The sequence below is a fragment of the Coenobita brevimanus genome, chromosome 95 (assembly GCF_032717465.1).
Source record: "Coenobita brevimanus isolate Jiangsu-jjx chromosome 95, ASM3271746v2, whole genome shotgun sequence".
Classification (NCBI taxonomy): domain Eukaryota; kingdom Metazoa; phylum Arthropoda; class Malacostraca; order Decapoda; family Coenobitidae; genus Coenobita; species Coenobita brevimanus.
The window spans coordinates 30,913,107-30,933,920 of record NC_137048.1 but is presented as its reverse complement, the minus strand read 5'-3'; the positions used below and the strand labels follow the sequence as shown (position 1 = coordinate 30,933,920).

Below are 20,814 nucleotides of genomic sequence, written 5' to 3'. Positions count from 1 at the left end.
TCAACTGCCGCTGACAATTCCTGCCAAAATAAAGGCCATTGTCAGCTCCACCTCAGTCACAGCGAGTAAGCCATTCGTCGTCGTTGTGCGTTAATTTTGCCGTGGAGTTTGTAGCCTTTGTTGCTGCACCAGAACTTTTGTAGAGTCCTGTTTTGCTCATCCTTGTGCTGGCATGTGTGTACAGTAAACCCTCATTATACGATGGGGTTCCGTTCCTGAAAACCCCATCGTAAAACAATCCATCGTATAGCAGTCCCATTATAACATGTAGTCAGTGGGGATACGTTCCCAGACGTGCCTAAACTCTCACATACACACACCTTAGCACTCACATACATGAAATATCCTTATGTTTAACCTCTTAAACGCGGCTGTGTACGGCTGATCCCCCCGCTGTGGCGGGGTTGTAGCGGGGTCTGGGTATCTGTGGGAAAATATTTGCCAAAAATCACAGATTAACCCTAGAACATTAAAATTTTTATGGCATATAGTACTTACATTCAGCTTTCTCCTGAGACACATGTTGAGCCTTCGTGGACTACCAAAGGACTTGTGAAGACTTGCAAAGTTGGGTAACAAAGTCTTCACTTTCACACCTCCAGAAACCCGGTTTTCTTTCTACCACAGCCTCAATCTGTCACAGTACACTTTATACAACAACGTACAGGTTGTTTGGAATCCGTATTTGTACAATAAGCACTGAAAATAAGGCTATAATGAACGGAGCGCACGGCCGACATGCAGCGCGGCGGCGATCTTCCCGTCACTGAACACACATTTCCCTTTTCACGGCTAAAAACACGTATAGTACATTATTTTCCTTCATAGTACTTCGCAAACGTTCGCTTGTCACTATTATGGCCATAAAAATCACTGTCACTGCCAGTATTGTGAATCGGGAATGAGGAAGACCACCGCGGCGTGAGTTTATTCAGCCTTACGGCAGGCACTTTATTCTCGCTCCGGTCGGCCACTCGCACTTCATTTCTATCGCTCACTTTCACTCTAGCTGTCCGTTTTTTGCCTTATTCATCAGTGTCACTGTCCATTGTTATAAAAATAATATTTTCTACACAACAAACTGTCACTGTCAGAACATAGAATAGGAACATATGCTTTCAACTTCTTACACTGGAGTGACTGTCACTCACAATACTTGTATTATTACTATGTACAATTATTTACACCAAAAAAACACTGTCACTCTCAGTGCTTTTACAAGTACATACACTAATTTACACTCATCAGACTGTCACTGTCAGTACGTAAAAGAAAACTAAACACTAGTATCACTGTCACTCTCAGTATTATTTCCAAGAATCTTACCCTTATTTTCAATATCTAGTCAGGCTGTGGTAGTCAAAGAAACACGGGTAAGCACAGAGGGGAATTTTGCACTCTTTGCACTGCAAGGAGTTGCGCCTAAATGTTCTGTCCTGCCTGGTAGTGTGGCTGCACACATGACACCTCCTCAGTGCTTTTCCCCTCTTGGCAGTGGCAGGCAGTGGCTCCAGGCGGTGTCGCTGAAAGTAGTCCTGACACTGTAGGCGGTCTGGAGGTGTCTGAGGGTGGCGCTTGGGACCTGATGCCAGTACCTGTCCATAACGCTGAAGCAGCTGGTAGACACAAGTCTTAGAAAATCTTCGGAGAGAGTAGTTTGCTGGCTTCCTGTTCTTGATCTTATACAGGATGAAGGCGTTCAGCATGCACATATCAATCAAGTGCAAGAACACCTTCCTGTACCAGCGACGATTCCTCCTCAGGCAGTCTATCTCTCCGATCATCATGTCAGACTTGTCCACCAGCCGCATATTGACGTTGTAGTCAATGACAGCATCAGGCTTCATCACAGGCTTGCCAGTCCTTCTGTCGACCTTCCCTGTGGCCAGCATTTCCCCCTTGTGTACTGTGGTGAGCACATTCACGACTCTCTTATCATGCCACCTGATCGCAAGCATCTTGTCAGTTTTCTTCAAGTGCACGTCTCCCCGCTTTGATTTTTCAGCCTCGGGGAAGGCAGGGTAGTGTGCCTTATTGCTCCTGACAGTGCCACAGGATCCGACGCCGTGTTCAGAAAGGTACTTGGCGAGTTTAGGAGCTGTATAGTAATTGTCCGTATACAGGACATGATTCTCGCCGAAGTACTTTTCCAACAGCACTTTCACCACAGAACCAGAGAATCCAAGGGGGTCAGTCTTGTCCAAATCGACATTGCTGGCGGTGTAAATCACGAAGTCTAAGATGAACCCCGTCTTGCAGTCGCACAGCACGAAAAACTTGATTCCAAAGCGGTGCCGTTTGCTTGGAATATACTGCACAAACCGAAGACGGCCCCTGAACAAAACCAAGGACTCATCAATCACCACTTTCTTGAAAGGGCGCAGGAACCTCATAAACTTATCCTTGATCAAGTTCAGGATTCCCCTCACTTTCCATAATGGGTCAGTTTGGGAAGGCTCATCATTGTTCGCGAAGTGAAGGTAAGTCATGAGCTGCCTAAAACGATCGCGGCTCATGTATTTATTGAAGATTGGTGTGGGGCAAAGATCGTCTGAACTCCAGTATTCCTCCAGCTTATGTTTCCAATTGTGGGGCATCAATAACATCAACCCAATAAATACAAAGAGTTCCCTGATCGTTAGAGGCACCCATGCTGCCATCTGCGACGTGGATGGCGTTGCCGCCTCACCTTCTCCTTCACGAACTGCAGCAGATTGCCCCTCGTACCTGTTCATCTCGGTACAAATCTGCTCCATTACCTCGTTGTCAAGGAAGGCCAACAGGTAGTCCAAGCATTCACCATCCTCTTGGACAGGGAAGTCAGCCTGAACTCCACACCCACTGTCATCAAAGGGCAGATCTTCCGGCACAAAATCTGAGCCCTCTAACCACACGAAGGCATCAAGAGTGCCCTGCCTAGGCTGGGAGGTGCTGGGGGCGGCGGGGGGTGAGGCAGGTCGTGTGGGAGTGGGTGAGGCAGGCGGTGAGACAGTGCGTGAGGCAGAGGCTGTCCTAGGTCGTGTTGGTGTAGTGGTGGTGGTGGTGGGGAGATTATCAGAGGGTTCAAGGTCACTCGCGGTGGCGTGACTGGCGAGTTGCCTAGTGCGAGTAACCTTATGAGCTAGCCTTACACTAGGGGACAAAGTTCTAGCCCTACTACCACGAACACTGGGCCCACGGAAACCTCTACTACGTAAAGTAGACTGTCTACTTCCCTTCCGAGGTGGTGAAGGCGACTCTGAAGACTCAGGAGACAGGGCAGCTGAAGAGGAGGACGAGAGAATGGGGCTGGGAGTGCGTGGCGGGCTGGCGGTGGCGTGACGTGGCGTAGGGGACAATGGCTGTGAACCGGGGTCACCACTCCTTTTCCTCTTGGCCCCCTTTCCATATTCTAAGCCCCTTTTCACAGGAGCCTTGCCTGTTGAGGTGCTTGGCACAGAAACAGTCACTTCTGGCACCTCAGACTCAGCACTCGATTGCGTGTCCGACTCTGCCAGGCTTGACAAAACACCGACGTCACTCCCATAATCCATCGACGCTTTCAATGATTCACTGGCTATTGCAGAGTCACTTAGTCCCTTAGCAGTTCCTGGTAAAGTTTTGAACGGGGTGGAGGTCACAAAACCCTTTTTCGGAGGGCTGGAAGGCACAGACTCAGAAGAGCTTGAATTCGACATGGTGTCACCTTGGAAGATTCGCGTGGACTGACGCTAAACAGGGGCAAACCGCGCGAAAAAATCCTAGTGTGACAACTGGGGAAACAAGCGTTTCCAAATAGCATAAAGTGCTTGCGAGAGGAAGGCGCAGATTGACACGTATGAGCCGTCTGCGCGCTGCCATATCGCACGACGAGGGAGGGCCGCGCATCGGTGCGTGGGTGGGTAAAAAAAATGAAACTTGGCAACAACCGAGGTCAGTAGTACAAAGGTCAAGTGTGCTAAACGTAGCTCAAGGGTGGCGGTACTGATAGACAATACCAGCTGGAGCCTGCTTGCCCGCGGTTATTCAAAATTTACTCAAATCGCAAACGCGACGATCCGCCGTTATGTCCTTTGGGCCGACCGTCGCAAAAGCGACGATCCGCGTTTAAGGGGTTAAACATTTAAAGTAACACATTAATAGTGAATAAAGAGAAAAAAAGCATGAAAACTACAGTATACAGTAGATCTTACCTTTACTGAAGCAAGCAACGGTTGTTTATGTGGTTCCTAGCCAATTCGTCATGAAGTCGACAATTCGTCATCATAATATGGACGTTCCCCGTCAGGACAATTCCCCGTCATTCTATAAATATATTTATTTCTGATTAACTGATACTTTAATAACTAATTCTCAGTGGGATCTGTCAAAGTTTATTTTCATTCAATAGCATTGGCTTTGGATATCATTTGTAAGTTGCACTTTTAGACAATATTTAACTTGTTTCTACCTTGCTGTTGTTGACTTTGAATTATGTTCTAGCATCACCCACAGCTGTTTTCATTAAATTCCATTGGTACTACAACATCCTGGGTATATTTTAAAACAACTTTGAAGAGGTACAAGTACAGTACTAAAAAACTAGTGTACTTCCTAAATAAACTGATGTGAAAATAAACGACGGGGAATCATCCTGACGACGAAAAGTCCCGATGGCGAATTTTCTTGTTATTGTTGTGATGGCGAATTGACTTTATGGCGAATTATCCCGAAACATTTATATAGACATAACATGAAGATTATTTGTATAATTCCAAAGTATGTCGATCGTTCACGTAAGGTAATTAGGCATTTATATAAATGCCAATGTCTCGTATGTAGCCTTATACTAAGATGAAGGATCGATCATAAATCAGCTGATTCACGTTTCAATATATTATTATTTTTCATTTAATGCCCATGATTTGATGCCATATTTTACATTTACTATATAAACAATAAACCACCATCACTTTTATAACTTACATAATTAAAAAACTAGTGTACTTGCTAAATATTAAACTGATACGTAAATAAATGACGGGGAATCCTCTTGACAGCAAATTGTCCCGACTCGGCCTCACAGTCACAGCCCTCACTCATCAGTGTCAGAACTGCCTTGCTGGGCAGGGCTAGCTAGCTGGGCAGGGCTAGCTAATGAGGCTGGACCGGTGGACAAGTGTGTGTGGTCTAATGCCGACAGTGTGAGGATGTTTTTGTTGCATTTGCACATTCGCTGTTCACTGAGCCGCGTATGATCCATCGTTTTGGCAAATCGTTCCCATTGTATAGTGGGCATAGGGTACTAAAATTTTGACATTGTATAAGCGAAATATCGTTTAAAGAGGCATCGTATAATGAGGGTTTACTGTACATAGCTCCTCCTCCTACCAAGCGTCCGAGGAATATCCTGTCCCCCGAGAAGAAGCAGGAGATAATCAGATTATACAAATAGTGGTCAGTTAGTCAAACAAGAGAAGTTAGTAGTTCCTGTAGTTCCTTTTGTGGAAAACAGTAAAATGCTTATGTAAAATGCATGGAGGCAGTACATAATTTATGTAGCTAGTTGTCTGCTTTTGGCTCTACGCATATTCAGCTATGCATCTCTCTCACGCTTTTAATAAATACAGTCACATCTTGCTATGTGATGTGGTTACATCAAGTGAAAACCTATCACATATTGATTAACTGAATAGTGAGGTCAGCATAACATGGGTTCAGTGGGGACGCGGAGGGGGCCTGTCGCCACATAACCTTGAAAATAATACTGTATACTTTTTTAGGCTTGCCCTCAGTGCCCTTTGTAGCACCACACTTTCCACTGGGGGTAGCATCCTTGCAAGATATGATTTCAAAGTTAAAAGTCTCGTTATATCATGCAAATAAAGTTATCACTTCACGTAATATCACATATTGCACTATTTGTTATGCACTTTCACTGTTAGTTGGCAATAGAACTGTTGCTTCAGCAGCCTTTCATACACAAATGTAACAAAAGTCAGATGATCAGTGACTGTAAACACTGGGCGGCCATCATGGCTCAGTCATCTGATTGGGAGGCACTGTGACTGCCTGGGAGACACAGTTTGTAGGTCACAAGTTGTCACACAAAAAGTTTTTTATTCACTTAATATCACACACTGCGCTGTTTGTTACACACTTGCACTGTTTTTTGGCGACAGCAGTGGTGCATCAGTGGCCTATCTTGCACAAAATGGAATGAAAGGCAGATGATCAAAGCAAATGTAAACACTGAGTAGCCATCTTGGCCCAAACAACTGACTGGGAAGTATTGTGCCTGCAAATTCATGATCATTTTTCCATTATCATTCTGAAAGTAAGTAACTTTTTGTTCATCATTATAGCTATTTATCACATAGTGAACAGATGTATAGCAAGGCCTGACTAACAAACTATTCTTAGTGCTTGTAGCTTCTGTGACAGTTACTAAAATGTTCATTTAAATATGCACGCAGGCATGGCCAGCATGTATCTTTGTGTTACATAACCCCTACGCGCCGGGTGACATGATATCCCAGCACTATTTAGGTGGACAGAGGCCACCAAGTGTCGGCATTTGCTGCAAGTGCATTCCTGCCATAGTTTGAACTGGCTCATGTTCGATCTTGCCACCAAAGGGTAGGGAGAGACTCATGCCAGCACCCACAAGCATGCTTCTGTCCTTTGATTTTTGACAGGTGTAGAACGATGTTTTTTGATATCTCCGTGTCTGATTCTGTTCCCACATCATATAGACCCTGTGCCTTATCCACCCCTGCCAAGCCTGTGGCCAAAGATATTAGGAAAGGACTTAGTGATAGTGCCATAAGACGTGTCTTGACGCCACTGTGTCTAGTTTATCTGGTAGTGTAGAAGTTATCTCGTTTAGAACGAAGCCAAAGTTGGGGCTGTGTGCACTCGACACCAAAAGTTACTTATCTTGTTCATGTCCTACTCATTGACGTGACAACCTATGGACCTTGGGATGCTTTCATTCGCAAGAAGAGTTGGTGAGTAATATGGTCTTTGTTTCTCTAACAGCTATACTTTCCCAGATATGAAGTTTTGAAAAAAGGCTATTTTTGGAAAATTGCCTGTAGTGAGAAGTCGACTGGGCTATAAATCGCCCTGTGTTTAGGGGTTAATGAGCTGGTATCTGCTTTCGGTTCTTCTCATATCTGCTTAAGCATCTCATTCTCACTTTTAATAAATAACAAAATATTCTTAGTGCCTGTAGCTCCTGTGGAAGATAAACTGTATACATACATACAGTAATCCCTCGATCATCCGACATAATAGAGCCATGGGTACGTCCAGATATGGAACAATACCCTACCTGTCTTTACCCAACCTATATGTATAGTACCCTTCCTAATTGTAGCAGTGTTCTTCGGTCTGTCAGTTATTTAGACATCAAAACATACACGGGAATATCCAGACACTAAGAAAACAATGAATAAACAATAAAAATCCACAAGTGAATAAATGAAGAAGACAAAGGTTGCAAATAAAAATAAAAATAAAATAATTTGGTTTTATGCCAGGTATCCGTGAAGGGCTAAGGCATTGCCCCTGGGTAGGGGACTTTGGACTGGAGCGTGTAGCATTTTATGACCGGATGCCCTTCCTGATGTCTACCAATGACCCTTGGGTGGATTCGATCCTCCGACCCTTTGGTCAGAGCAGAGCGCTTTAACCCACTGAGCCATGGCTGCTACACAAACAAAGGTTGCAGAAAGAACACTAATAAAGTTGTGTACTGTACAGTACTTACCACCCAGTGAACGGTGGACAGTTGTTTTAACCCGCTGGCCTCCAGCTAGTGTTCAGTAATCCGATGTGGTCTAGTGGCTAACAAAATCACTTGGGGTAGCCTCTTGTTTTAACCCGCTAGCCTCCAGCTAGTGTACAGTAATCCCATGTGGTCTAGTGGCTAACAAAATCACTTAGGGTAGCCCTCCATGCTGGGCTATTTATAGCACTGTTGTTTACTTACTACAGGAATTTTCCTGAACTAGCTTGTTTTCAAACCTTAAAATCTCGGAAACTATAGCAGTTAGGGAAACACATTAAACATCATATTACTCAACAACTCTTCTTCTTGTGAATGAAAGTATCCCCAGGTCTGTAGGTCGTTGTGTCAATGAGTAATGACGTGAGGAAGAGGACTAATTTTTCTCATGAGAACAGGATGTGTTCGTGCGTCTTCCCGCAGCCCTGACTATGGCTTTGTTCTCAATGTGGTAACTTCTCCATTACTAGATAAACTAGACACAGTAGTGTCCAAGGCACGCCTTATGGGAGTCCTTTCCTAGTATCCTTGGAAAGAGGCTTGGCAGAGGTGGATGAGGCAAAAGTCTGCATGAGGCAGGAATGGAATTGGATGAAAAGGGTTAACAAATGATCATCTTACACCTAGTAAAGTCATAGAGACAGTTGACGTATGGTTGGTAACGGCTGGTAGGAGTTCCTCCCTAACTTTTGGTGACAAGATAAAGTGGCGGCCACTTCAAACTTTGGCGCAAAAACAAGTGCAGTTCTGACCGACACCTGGCGCTGCCTGGCTGCCGATTTCTTGACATTTTTGACTAGCACCTGGCAGCTAGGGGTTAACAAATGTCAAACACCTCCTCTTCCCCCTCCTCCATCTGCTGGAGCTGGGTGATGAATGGGGACATGTGGCAAGGCGATGGAGTCCTACCTATTTCAGGAGACTTTGAAGACAGCCACAAGCTCATGTCTAATGGTGACCCAGTGGCTGTCGATGTGCTTGGTTGTGGGGCCGAGAGTCAAAGCTGGGGACAAGACGGTGGCAGTGGGGAGAAAGGGCTTGCATGTTTGGGGGTGGCAGACTTGAAAAACGAGTCGATTCTGGACTGACGATAGGTGCAACGATTCTGACGGAGGATGACAGCGTCCCTGAGTGCCCACAGGCCCATTGCCAGCTGTAGTGATGCCAACTCCTTGTTGCAGTGTATGTGCCCAGCATATTCGAGCACCTGCACTATGCCAGTAAGAAGTGCACCAAGACAAGGGAGTGATGAAGTGGCAGGGTGCATAGATTCAAGTTCCTCATCTTCATCTTCGTCGCTGTCCTCTATTGGCCCCACAGAGACAGCAGGAGCAATCTCCTCATCAGACAACGTCTGATAACCAGGTTCGCCGCTGTCATTGTCCAACCGTTCCCTCACATTGTTGACATGCACATCCTCACCTGCCGTATGTAGGCAGAGGTGTATTATCATCCATGTCAAATCCCTCAAAGTCTTGTGAGGCCTTGTATCCCTGAAGGAGACAAGACTTTCTAGGGTTCTGATGGAGACTTCTGTTGAAGCATTCTCCCAGTTGAACACCACAGACCTGATGTAACGCCACAGATTTTTCAAGGTCCGTTCCCCATGTGTGTCGACCTCTTGCTCATCCTCAACCATCACCATCACCTTGTCAAGGAACCTCCTATGGTACAGTCTTTTCATTGTCATTATTGCACCTTTGTCCATTGGTTGAATGATAGCAATCGTATTAGGTTGCAGAAACGTGCACCTAATACAACCATTATCAGCAACGAGTTCCTTCTTGGACTGGTGCAAAGGGGCATTGTCAAGGATCAGGAATGCTCGCGAGGGATACCAAGTTCCTCTGTTTGATAATGGATAATCTCCTTGACAAAGTATTTGTGTAGCCAATCTCTGAAGGTCTTACAGGTGAACCAGGCCTTCACAGAATGGTACCACATAACAGGCAGGCTATCCATCAACCCATGGAGTCAAATTGGCTGTTTTGCGCGTCCAGCAATAAAGGGCTTGAGACGGTGTATCCCATTAGCATTGGTGCAGCACAAAACCAAGACATGCTGTATGGACAACGTTCAAGCAGGCACAGTCTTCTCCCTCTCATTTGCCAGCATGTTGGTGGGCAAGGAACAGTAGAGGAGGCCATTTTCATCAGCATTGTAGACCAAGGGTAAGGCCCTTGACCTCGATCAGACGCTGCACTTTCCGGCAAAATGGCTCTACATCCTCTGCTATTGTTTTCAAAGCCTCACCATGTGTCTTATAGCCAGTAAGTACATGTTGAAGTTTGAACCAGAAGAACCAACCTCCAGATGGCCTGGAGTCTTGCACATTGTGTAGGCCTGCAAACTTCGTGCTTGCCGCCCTCAATTTGGTCCTACATATAAGCACACCGGCACCCCATTCCTGGCGGAATCAAACCAGAAGTCGACTGGTCGATGGCATTGTGGCGGGGCTGAGACATCACCTTCCTATCACCCTTCCAAGTGACATTACTGTAGTCATGTCTGTATTGAGTCAGCTTGGCCTGTGATTTCTTGATATCAAACAAAGTTGAACGGACCAGATCATATTCCCGCAGAATGCGTGATGTGATCCAGCCCACTTCAGCCTTCCTCAATATCTCACACTTCCTCTCCAGAGTCAAAACCTTCCTCTTTTGTTTCTCGGGTGATGGTGGGACCATCATCACACACACAAGAATGCCGCAGAGGAAAATCAAGGCCTAAGAAGGTAAGGAACCACCACAAATGCAACAACAGAAGCTGATTACAACTCTGTCAAGCATGTCCACACTCGAGAGAGACAAAGGCGGGAACTGAGATGTGGTACCATCACGTGAAGACAGCGTTGCCACATCTCTACCCCCTCTTGTCTATGAGCACACAAATAAAAAGTGCCATTTTTGTTTAGCTTGTGGGGTAGGGTCTGTATTACTCTTGCGTGGCTGAGAACATGCAAGTGATCCAGGCAATGGGGACTTTGACCGTTTGGTGAGGAGGCGGATGGCCATTTTTGCTCAGCTGGCAGGTTGCTGTCTGTTACCCGCACGTGACCAGAGAGGCCGGCTGGCTGCCCAACTGATTTTTAAAATTTGTTGGTTGCCCAACTGGCAATGTTGGAAATTTTATGTTTGGATACGGACAAAGATACTGTACTGCCATAATAGAGCCAAGGCCTAATGTTCGGATATGGAGTGTCTGGATAATTGAGTGATTATGCATATAAGTGGTGCCAGCTTGTCCCTTTGTGATTTGGAAATTACATAGCTAGTTGCCTGGTTTCAGTTTTACTCATATCCATCAATGCATCTCACTCTCAGTTTTAATAAATAACAAAATATTCTTAGTCTCAGTAGTTCCTTCTGTGGAAAATAATAATGTTTACATAAGTAAGCACGTAGGTGGTGCCAGTCAGAATCTTTTGTGTGTCTTGCTTTTGGCTCTGCCTATTTCCATCTATGGATCTCACTCTCACTTTTAATAAATGACAATATTCTTACTGCCTGTAGCTGGACAATCATTCTTTGTGAATGAGACAGTGCTGTGGTGGAATATGTAAAAAGGAGACACAGTTTTAATAAGTAAAATTAACCCCTTCACGCACGATGACTCAAAACGTGTCAAAACGATCTTAGTCTGAAGAGGAGCGGATGACGCACTGTGATGCACTTGTCAGTGCTGGACTGAAGGGATGCCGATTAGGCAATTCTGGACAAAATTATTCATCAAAAATTATGTTTTAGCATGAATTGCATCAATATTTGATGCATCATAGGGGAGGGTGTCTATTTCCAGGCCAACACTCTCAAATAGTTGGCATTCTCTGGGTTTTCAGTTCAGGGGGAGGGGGGGCACGTGATTTTTGGCAGTTTACTCAAAAACTATTGGTCATATCAGAATTCTGACAACACCACATGAAAGCTTGTGAAATTCTTCAGCTAGACATACACTTAGCTCTTGCATTATGCAGGTAAAATTTTGTGCTAGAGTGTAGGGCATTTTTTTTTTTCACAGTTGAACAACAGCATTCTCACCTCATTTCAGTATTTTTACAGTATCTATACTCACTAATTTTGTGTGTTTTTATTAGATTATCATATAGCATAAACATCAGGGAAGATGATGGTATATAATTTATACCATTATAACCAATTTCTGGGGCAAATAAAATACATAGGAACATTTTCCTTTGTGTGCGAGTCCAGCCTGCCCTCGTGGCTTTTCCTCTGATCATGTCACACACATTTAAAGAAAACATACGGTGCACGAGGAGGTTAAGTCAGAATATGAGCGGTTGTGTAAGAATATCATGGTGGCCATCAGAAAATGATATCGAAATGCAACTCCGTTAGTAATGAGGTAGACCTGTATAAAGTTTTCTAGGAGTTGTACTCACTGTAGAGGGTCAGGGGGGTTATTAAAGTACTGTATTTAAAAAAAAAAATACATTATTCAACAGGGCCTTGTCTGAATTATGACATATATGTGGTGGGTTATTGCATTGGCAGACAAACATACTGAGAGAAGCGAGAAATAGAAGTGAGGAAATATTAGAATTCATGTCCTGTGTTAGAGCTCCCTCCCCCCCTCCTTTTTTTAAATTTTTTTTATTTAGTTTGTTATGCACATTTTGTAATGTAATTGTATGAATCAAAATTTTGCATCTGCTGTAACAGAATGACTAATTGTACCCTAGTTTGAACTGTATAACCTATTAATTACTATTTTCCTCCGTTTTGCAAGCAGATATTCTTAATCGTACTGTTTCAGTGAACACGTGTTGAATTTGTTTAATTTTATATTATATGAGCAGTAGTCTACTGTACTACGTAACTCAGCTACTTATGAGTTATAAATATTATATTTTTTTATTATTAATTTTCTTTAAGACATGTGACCAGACAGCTGGTACACTGTGGTGTATGAATGGTTTGATAAGAACACTAAAAGTTTGTTATTTGTTGACACCTTAAATTGAGTGAAAATAACGTACTTATGCTGGTGCCTAAAGTGGATTTATGTATTCCATGATACTGCTATGCTACCCATAAACCCCCCCCCCCCAAGCACACATTTTTTTTTTTTTTTTTAAATTAACTCAACTTTTTAGACTTCTCGCTCAAATTGTCAGTCAACCATTATTTTTCCTTAAATATTCTCTCTCTCTCTCTCTCTCTCTCTCTCTCTCTCTCTCTCTCTCTACGTTGGTATGTTGTAGAAGGTGGGGGCACTCACCATCCACTCACACAGTGTAGGGCTGCTCTTGGGTGACTGCCCTTTCCTCTCTTCTTTCCTTCCTTCCTCTTCTGTATTTTTTTTTTCTATCATTCTTTCTTCTCCCTTCTGCCAGTGGTTGACTGTACATTCCCTCTTCTGTCTTTCTTACCTTCATTCTTTCCTCTTCCTTCTGGCTATGGGTGACTCTACACTGAGTGACAAGCCAAACGGTATCCTGTACACCAGGAAACCATTACTATGCTGGGTGGTAACTATATAAACCATATTATGTTGCCTGGTGGTTTAGTGAGCAGTTGGGACACTCCAATCGGATTAAGCCAGTGCAGGTTTATATCCAGGGGGTGGTTGGGGTTTATTGCTTACGTAATGCGACTCAGGGATGATTGAGGCTGGTCACTCTTATCTTTAATGTCAGGACAAACTCTCCTAGCCCCCAGGCTCCTACACTCCTCATGGGGCAGCACAGGATTGGATGATGCATGGGTGGATGGATATACTGTATATAAACAGTATCATCATCATCATCATCATCATCATCATCATCCAGACCTCCATTCCCACCCTAGGGCAGGGTGAAGAGTAGCAGCATTAAGTACTGTACTGGTTGCATTATGCACTGTATTTACCTTTTTGTATTTACCTATATTTAGTATACAGGAATTGAGCTAAGCTCGTGTTGTCCTGGCTCCCTATCTACATCTATCTAGTCAAGTTTTAAACACATGAATGTTCTTTGCCTGCACCATCTCTTCATCTAAGCCATTCCAAATACTTATGCTTCTATTCGGGAAACTGAACCATTTATGATCATTAAGGCATCTACTTTTCCTCAACTTGAAGTCATGATCTCTTGTTCTTCCATCATCCAGCACAAATAGATCCTCTCTATTCACCCTTTCCAATTCTCTTACATTTCTAAATATGGTGATCAAGTCACCTCTTTCCCTTCTCTCACGCAGTGTTGGTAACTTCAGTTTTTCCAGGCTCTCCTCATAGATGAGTTCCCTTAAGTGTGGTATCATCCTCATTGCCATCCGTTGAACCCTCTCTAGTTTATCAGTATGCATCTTCAAATGAGGTGAACATACCACTGCTGCATACTCCAGTCTTGGTCTTATCATGGTCACTATCAACTCCCCCCAGCATTTCCTTATCCATATAGTTAAAAGCCACTCTCATGTTGGTCAGTAATCCATACGTTCCTCCAGTGATTTTGTTTATGTGCTTTTCTGGTGACAAGTCATCCTGAATAATCACTCCTAAGTCTTTCTAATCTTTTCTTTTACAAATTATCTTACTGCATGTCCAGTGCAGTCTTTTTTCACTTATTCACATTTCTAATACATGACACTTCTTGGCATTAAAATCCATTTTCCAAGTCTGGCTCCATCCGTGGAGTTTGTCCAAGTCCTCTTGCAGTTTTTTACAACTATCAGTTCCATTAATATGTTTAATGATTTTAACATCATCTGCGAACATACACATGTAACTATTTAAACCCTCTGGTAAATCATTTACATAAATCAGAAACATTATTGGGGCTAAGACAGCCCTGGGGTACTCCACTAGTCATGTTTCTCCACTGTGAAACTTTGTCTCTTATAACGTCTCATCTGCCTTCCTATCAAATAATCTTCCATCCACTTTAATAGTTTCCCATGCACCCCTCCAAAGGTCTTCAACTTCCACAGCAGTCTCCTATAAGGCACTGTGTCAGATGCTTTCTTTAGAGCAAGTTAGACACAATCTGCCCATCCCTCTCTCTCTTGAATGACATCTATGACCCTACTGTAGAAACTTAATAGGTTAGGAACACATGATCTTCCTTCCCTAAAACCAAATTGTCTTGGTGTTATCACTTCATTTTCTTTTAATTACTTTGTCCATCTTTTTCTAATAATTTTCTCCCATATTTTACAAACAATACTAGAAGTGATACAGGTCTGTAAATGAGTGGATCTTCCCTATCTCCTTCCTTGAAGAGTGGCACAATATTTGCTCTTTTCCAATCTTCAGGTAACTGTCCATTTCCCAGCGAAGTCTTGATGATGACATAAAAAGGCCACACTAGCTGGTCAGCACATTCCTTCAGGATCCATCTAGCCACACCATCTGGTCCCATAGCTTTTCTTACATCCAAATCCCTCATCAGCTGCAGGACCTCATTTACGTCAACAGTAATTTCTGCCATTCCCGTCATCCTGGGTTCTATTTCAGGTTCCCTAAATTCCTCTTCAACAGAAAGACTGACTGCAGTTTGTTATTCATTATTTCACACCTTCTTCTCTTTCGTAAGTTTCCTCTCCATCCTTCAATCTTATTATACTGTCCTTAACTTTCATGTTACCATTCATAAACCTATAAAATAATGTTGGCTCTTTTTGACATTTAGTTACAATATCTTTTTCATATTTCCTTTCTTCTTCTCTCTGCACCCTTACATATTCATTCCTTACCTGCTTTTACTCCTTCCAAGCCCTTTCACTATACCTTCTTCTCCCTTTATTCCATGATCTTTTTCTTGCCTCATGTGCCATTCTACATCTGTTGTTAAACCATTCTTTATTCCTTTCCATAGCTGCGGAAAATTTTGGAACATATTTACTAACTCCTGTTTTATACACTTCTATGAGAAACTCATATTTCTCATCAACATTTGTGATCATATTCATTTTACTCCAGTCTGCATTTTGGAAAAAGTTCCTCAGGGAATCAAAGTCTGCCTTCCCATAATTGTATCTATTTTTTCTGTGTTTTTCATCTCTTTCTCTTTCACTTATTCCCACCACTTCCATCTCAATAACCAGATGATCACTTTTACCAAAGGGACATTGGCAGGTTATGTTCCTCACATCATTTGCGTCCTTTGTGAATACTAAGCCGAGCCTTGATGGTTTGTCATCACCCCTAATTCTTGTATTTTCTTTAATTACTGTGTATTTGATATGTTGCATTTAGCAAAGCAGAATCAGATGTCTCTGTTAAATAGCAATATCTTTAAACTTGCAATGCCTTAAAAAGAAAGAAAGAAAGAAAAAAAAGAAAGGTGGAATCATCACATCACAGGAGTAACTAAATTGTTCAGTTTTTCTTGGTTTTTGATCCTCAAGTAATTTATGTTTTGCTCAAGCTTCTTGCTGGCACACATACTGTATACATTGGTTAGTGCAATACTCAGCATCCCAGCCTTTTAAATTCATTGGTGGTCCTCCAGGTATAGCCCCCCCAACCCTACCCTCCACCCCTTTTGTTTTTTTGTTTTTTTGCCACCTCAGGGCATAGGCTTCACAACCTGCTCTCATGGCCCAGTAGTCCTCTTACATACCATACACATGTACATGTCACCACTTTGGCACTAACACCCACCATTCATATTGAATACATGCTAGGGCTATTTCATATAAGACTCGTGTAATGGTATTAGCAAGGGTACAGTATTTTTATGTCATATCGGCAGGTCTTCCGGTAGATCAGTACTTTTCAGAATTCAAATCTTTAATCTGTTCGCAGCCCCAGCCAGGGTTTAGCCTGGGTACATTAGGACTGCAGACCATCTCTCAACTGCTTATTATTAACACTGAGAATGTGATGGTGTGAATAAGTCCCCAATATCCTAATGTATTTTATGTATCATGTGATGATAAAACATCTGTGACTTGCATACTATTGCTGACTACGCTTCATAATGTAGGATGCAAGTTGATCACGTATGACAGTTACCAGTGTTCCATAACCCCCACACGCTGGGCAGTATTTAACAGTCATCACCTCACTAGAGGCAGTTTCTCGGAAACTGCAGAAAATTACTTGTTTTCAAATCTTTATTTCAGAAAGTTAGCACTTAGCAAAACATATTAATGACCATTTTACCCAACAACTCTTCATCTTGCAATTAAAAGTATCCCCAGGTCTGTAGGTCCTTGCATTGATGAGTAATGACGTGAGGAAGAGAACTGATTTCAGTGCAAGAGAGGTGTTCATGCATCTGCCCGCAGCGCTGACTATGGCTTTGCTCTCAACGTAATAACTTACTCCACTGCTAGATAAACAAGACGCTGTTGCATCCAAGGCATGCCTTATGGCACTATCATTGAGCCCTTTTCTAACATCCTTGGAAAGAGGTTTGGCAGGGGTGGATGATGCAGTTGGCTACAGGCGGCATGGATGGAATCAGACAAAGTGGAACCTGAAGAAAGCATTGTACACTTGGCAAAGCCAAGGGACAGACTCTTGCCTGTGTGATATAGGACTCCTTCCCTACCCATTGGTGGTGAGATGAAATGGCGGCCAGTTCAAACAGTGGCGGGAAGAGACTTGCATGTATAGCCGCTACCTGGCAGCCCCGTGGAAGCCAGACTGTGACGTGTTTAGACATTACCCAATGGATGGGAGTTAAATAATTGTAAAAAATTGGGGCTTGTCAGACCTTTGCACTCTGAGTTTTAATAATATGACCCTCAGTTCTTTCTGTTTTCCTTGTTGCCACCATTTGTTACACTACATACATCTGTACTCTTGTCTTGTGGTCATTTTGAGCTGCCATATGTTTCAATTGTAATTATGCTTGTGTCCTCTGAAGACATAACTTCTAAGGTACTTTAAATATATACTGTAGATACAGTACTTTTTAACTTTGATTCTTGTTAAGAAGTAGGTTTTATTAATCTTGTTAACACCTTCTGTCCAGGGACGATTGTTTCATTTCTTGCTGTTTCCAAATTGTTTTATTTTTTGTGGGAGAGACTTTTAAAATTGGAAGGGTTAGATATAGCCTTTTAAGTATCTCCTCACAACAAGAGGTGTTCCATGAACTGATTATAATAATCATCTCTTGGTAGCAATGAAATCTTTTAAATGACATCTTTGGGTTGAAGAGGTTAAATTACATCAGACATAAATCACATTGGTTCATCCATCTACTCTCACTCTTTTACTTCTTAACTCCTTTACTCTGATAACATCTTATCATTTTATTATTGCCATCACCAGATGATTTCATGCAGTGATTTTCAACTCTAGTACTGAAAGGGCAAGTTAAGGCTGTATGTAACTTGCGTTTGAAAGGCTCCTTTAATCTTAATAAAATTGTCTGCTGTTAGCAAGAATGAAATATAGATATATCATCAGACTGAAGAGTTAAACTATTTATACTTCAACTTTTGCTTAATATGGCTTATTTTCTTGCCTCACTTTTGAAGATGATGATAATTCTTAACTACTGTTTCTTCAACTGTTTACCCTCAACCAGGAGGGGATGACTACATCATCTTGAGTTACGAAGGTGTGCAACAGATCGAAATATCATACACACGACCAGTAGTTCTCTTGGGGCCGCTCAAGGATCGTATCAATGACGACCTGATATCAGAGTTCCCGGACAAGTATGGCAGCTGTGTACCACGTAAGGAATCTGGTTTTATTATAACTATAATTATTAGCATTTTCATTGTTAAAGATTTTTGGGGCTTGAATGGTGTGTGTGAAAGAGTGTCTGGCCCATTTAAACGTGCATGTAGTTGATAGTTCTCCCAATTTGGAGTGTTTTCTTATTTTCTGGACCCTACCATACCCCTTCCATAGGTGAGAGGAAAGATCAAAATGATGTTGATGCCACAGTCTGTAGAAGAAAAAAAAGCTTACATCACTATCAACAGATTGCCTGAATATCACAAAGTCAACTGGAAGAAATGAGAGACTGTTAACTCCTCATCTGTATTAATGCAGTACTGAATAAGAAGCACAGACTGAAAATAATTTAACCTGTTCTCTCAGATAACATTTTTGTTTTATGCCAACCACTTTCTTACAGTTTTTATTAGCTCATAGTGGAAGAGTTAGGAACAACGTAAATTAGCCATTTTAGTCATGTAATGCCTTATATTTTTTCTGCCACCTGAGTTCTCTCTCTCTCTCTCTCTCTCTCTCTCTCTCTCTCTCTCTCTCTCTCTCTCTCTCCAGCAAAGGAAGGACTTAACATAGTGAGGGCTTAAAGGAAGTGGTGATAGTGTGGTATTGATGTGGATGGACTGGAAAGCAGGAGAAGTATCTTGAGATGGTATGGCTATAGGAGAGAATGGAAGTATGATAGACTGACTAGGACAGTGTAAGGATGAGATTAGGGATGGTGGAGAGGTATTTGAGTGAAAGGAAGTGTGAGTTGGTGAGGAGGCAGCATGATGGTTGAGAACCAGAGTGACATGGAGGCAACTCATTTGTGGCCACCCCTTCCTAGCCTGAGGTGCCAGAGTTTAGATAGATAGACAGATGTAAGGCTCATTACTCCCACTAATTTATACGTCACCACAGATACAACACGGCCACGGCGAGAGTATGAGGTTGATGGGCGAGACTACCACTTTGTTTCCTCACGAGAACAGATGGAGCGTGACATCCAGAACCACTTGTTTATCGAGGCTGGCCAATATAATGACAACTTGTATGGTACCTCAGTCGCCTCAGTCAATGAGGTTGCTGAAAAGGTACAGTGACTTTTAGTACAGTACAGTATCTCATTAACCTGACAAATATCTCTGACCTCTTTAACTTGATGGCCAGGTGTATTGATATTGATGGTTACTTGACTAGTAACCAGGGAGATTCATTTTTATCTTATAATGAGGGCACATCAGCTTTCATCTAACATCCAACTGCAGCTTAATACAGGTACAGTATATCCTGCTATATGATCCCCCTTTATGCAAAGCCTTGCTTTAGGGATGTAAAAAAAAAGTAACACCCTTCCCCGCCTAATGATGGCCAGTCCCAGTTATGCGATTTTTTTTTTTTTTTTTTTTTTTTTTTTTTTTACCAACTTTGATGATATTTTATACTTAAATTTTGTGTTAAGGTAGATTTATGACCTTTTTTTTTTTGTATTAAGGTTGATTTATAAACTTTTTTTTTTTTTTTTTACATAGATTAATGTGTTCTTGTCATAGGTGGAGTGAACACTCATTTTTGGGTACAGTTTACCAAGTTTGATTTTTTTCCAGACTTATTTTTGATGATTTTCAGATTTTATTTTTGGATTTAGTTGAGTTATAAATTACTTTGAGGCTTAGTTTAGCTTATTTTAAAGGTATTTGAGGGTATAGGTGAGCTAGAAACTTGTTTTTGGACTCATTTGGATGGGCTTCGGACTTGGTTGTGGAGGGAATCCCTCAGGGTTCCAAACGCATCCCTATACAGTAATACCGTATACGCCAAGATGCGATACCTTGGCTTAACGATGGGGGTAGAAATACCATCATACCCCACCTAACGATGACCAAACCCCAGTTTAACGATGGGTTTTGAGTTTTTTTTATCAGTTTTGATGATATTTTAGACTAAAATTGTGTGTTTAGGTTGATTTATAAAAAGTTTGTAGACTTAGATTAATGTTTTTTAGCCATAGGTGAGGTGAACATTGTCATTTTGGGGTACAGTTTACTAAGTTTGATTTTTTCCAGACTAATATTTGATGACTTTCAGATTTTAATTGTTGGTTTTAGTGAGTTATACACAGGTGTTAGGCTTAAGTTAGTTTCTTTTACAGATTTAGATTGGCTTTAAACTTGCTTTTGAGTTTATTTGGGCGGGTTTTGGACTTTGGGGGGGGGGAAACCCATGGCTGAAAAATGCATCCCATTACCTGTACTTTACACGTTAAAGCTACCCTGATAAATGATACCTCACCAAACGATGGGTTTTTACCTAACCAATTGCATTGTTAATGCAGGGTATACCTGTACTTTCTATGTTATAATGTCCCCGTTTAATGATACCGCAGCTCAGCGATAGGTTTTCCAAAATGCATCTCGTGATTATAGTGGGGACTGCCT

At 42.2% G+C, this 20,814-nt stretch overlaps 1 protein-coding gene across 1 annotated transcript in view; it reads left to right on the top strand.

Annotated features, from left to right (window-relative positions):
* LOC145413195 (disks large homolog 4-like) overlaps positions 1-20,814 on the top strand; it is a 136,849-nt gene that overhangs the window by 106,769 nt on the left and 9,266 nt on the right. The window contains exons 14-15 of the mRNA XM_080282920.1: positions 18,240-18,392; positions 19,298-19,470. Coding sequence (XP_080139046.1) covers positions 18,240-18,392; positions 19,298-19,470 — 326 coding nt within the window. The remainder of the gene's footprint in view (positions 1-18,239; positions 18,393-19,297; positions 19,471-20,814) is intronic.